We start from the raw sequence: 1,587 nt of genomic DNA, 5'->3' as shown, positions 1-1,587 counted from the left end.
TTTTTAAATGCATTCGAGCCGTTCACAGAAGTAACCTTACAGACACATTTCACCTTTTTGGTGAAAATAGAACTGAATGTGATATTCTACAAATCAGTGCAGGAACACAGGCCAACCCAAAAGTCCGTAAGAGGCGCTGACAGAGGCCCGAGGGTCCCGTCACTTTTCAGGATTTTAAGATCTGATGGAAAGCTTGAATAGTGACATCGGTGAGGACGCTCGTTCCCCAGGGCCAGCCGACTGCGGTGGGCGTCCCCCTGCACCTTTTCTTCATCCACAGGAGGAGAAGAACCTAAGCCTGAGCTAGGGTGAGACCCTCTGAGTAGATTTCTTCATTTGGAGTTTTATAGTGTTCTTGCTGATGTTGTGGGTTCTTGCTTTCGTGATTTCAGGTATGTTAAGCTACTGTGACAGATACAGTGAAGGCATGAAACGTGTCCTAAAGACTTTTGGACCCATTCCAGAGTTTTCCGGGGCCACTGTTGAAAAAGTTAACCAGGTACGTAGACCCCTTCTAGAGACTCGTGCAGGCCGAGGGGAAGCCCTGTGCCACAGGTGAGGTTTTATTTGTAGCCAGGCTTCGCCTTGGATCCTGGTGGTTCCTCACTCCTGACTTGGCGTCCATGGTCCTGTCGTGGTCACAGGAGACCTTAGAGCGGGGTGACCGATGAACTGGTGGCTCATCTGAATGGTCTCAGAGGAGCTGCAGGCCTCTGTGGATTCGGAAAGTTTATGTTAATTGAGGGGTTACTAAGCTGCTTTTGTTTTTAAGAGCAAATGCACAGTTTGAATAACTAGGAACAGTTACTCTCCTGGTACGTTAGTTCCTCTGCACGCTCTGGGATTTTTTTGTCTTGTCCTTTCTTTTCCTGTTCCCAGGCCATGTGTCTGAAGGTTCCCGCGGATCCGGAGCATTTAGCTGCCAGACGGCGGTGGAGGGACGAATGTCTGCAGAGACTCGCCAAGCTGAAAAGGCAGATGCCGTCCCAATAAGAGCTTCCTGTGAAGCCACCGGCCTTCCTTACCGGAAGTCCCATTCGGTGGAGTCACCAGCACCCAACCCCACCACTCGGGACCAGTGGGGAGCCGGGCAGTCTTCGTGGAGGCCCGGGGCCTGGCCACAGCCGCGGGGCTGATCGTGTCCCGCCTTGGGTTCCCAGCACACTGGGCCCGAGGGCTGGTCACTCCCGGCCACCTGGGCAAGCAAGAGAGCAAATCGTCTGAGGATCTTCACCTTTTATTTTTAGTGTGATTCCGTATTTTAATCTGTAGCAAAGTATTTTCGTAATTATTGTCAAATCTGCTTCTGAGTACTCCGTGGCCCTGAGGCAACTGCCTTCATTTTGCTAATGCTTATTCTGAATAAAGGTTTTTGATTGCATAAAGACGTCTTTTTTCTTCCGGTCTTTCTGAGAAAGACCAGTGTTTGATTCCAAAATGATGGACTTATTTCATAGTGACCATGACGAGTGAGTAAGCAAACACTTTGTTCTGGTCGCTTCGTCAGCCACTCAGTAAAAATCCACCATTTGGGGCCAGTGTTTCCCAAAGTGGATTCTACGGTGAGTGCCCTGGGGCTCTATGGTC

At 50.0% G+C, this 1,587-nt stretch overlaps 1 protein-coding gene across 2 annotated transcripts in view; it reads left to right on the top strand.

Moving 5' to 3' along the window:
- CRYL1 (crystallin lambda 1) overlaps positions 1-1,385 on the top strand; it is a 130,157-nt gene extending 128,772 nt beyond the window's left edge. For both annotated transcript variants that reach the window (XM_040447979.1, XM_040447980.1), the window contains 2 exons: positions 393-499; positions 880-1,385. In XM_040447979.1, the coding sequence (XP_040303913.1) occupies positions 393-499; positions 880-993 (221 nt within the window). In that variant the 3' untranslated portion in view covers positions 994-1,385. The remainder of the gene's footprint in view (positions 1-392; positions 500-879) is intronic.
- The last annotated feature ends 202 nt before the right edge of the window (positions 1,386-1,587 follow it).

The sequence above is a fragment of the Herpailurus yagouaroundi genome, unplaced genomic scaffold, assembly GCF_014898765.1.
Source record: "Herpailurus yagouaroundi ecotype Mexico unplaced genomic scaffold, PumYag 197, whole genome shotgun sequence".
NCBI classification, from domain to species: domain Eukaryota; kingdom Metazoa; phylum Chordata; class Mammalia; order Carnivora; family Felidae; genus Herpailurus; species Herpailurus yagouaroundi.
The sequence above is the reverse complement of the archived record's forward strand: the minus strand, read 5'-3'. Positions and strand labels throughout refer to the sequence as shown.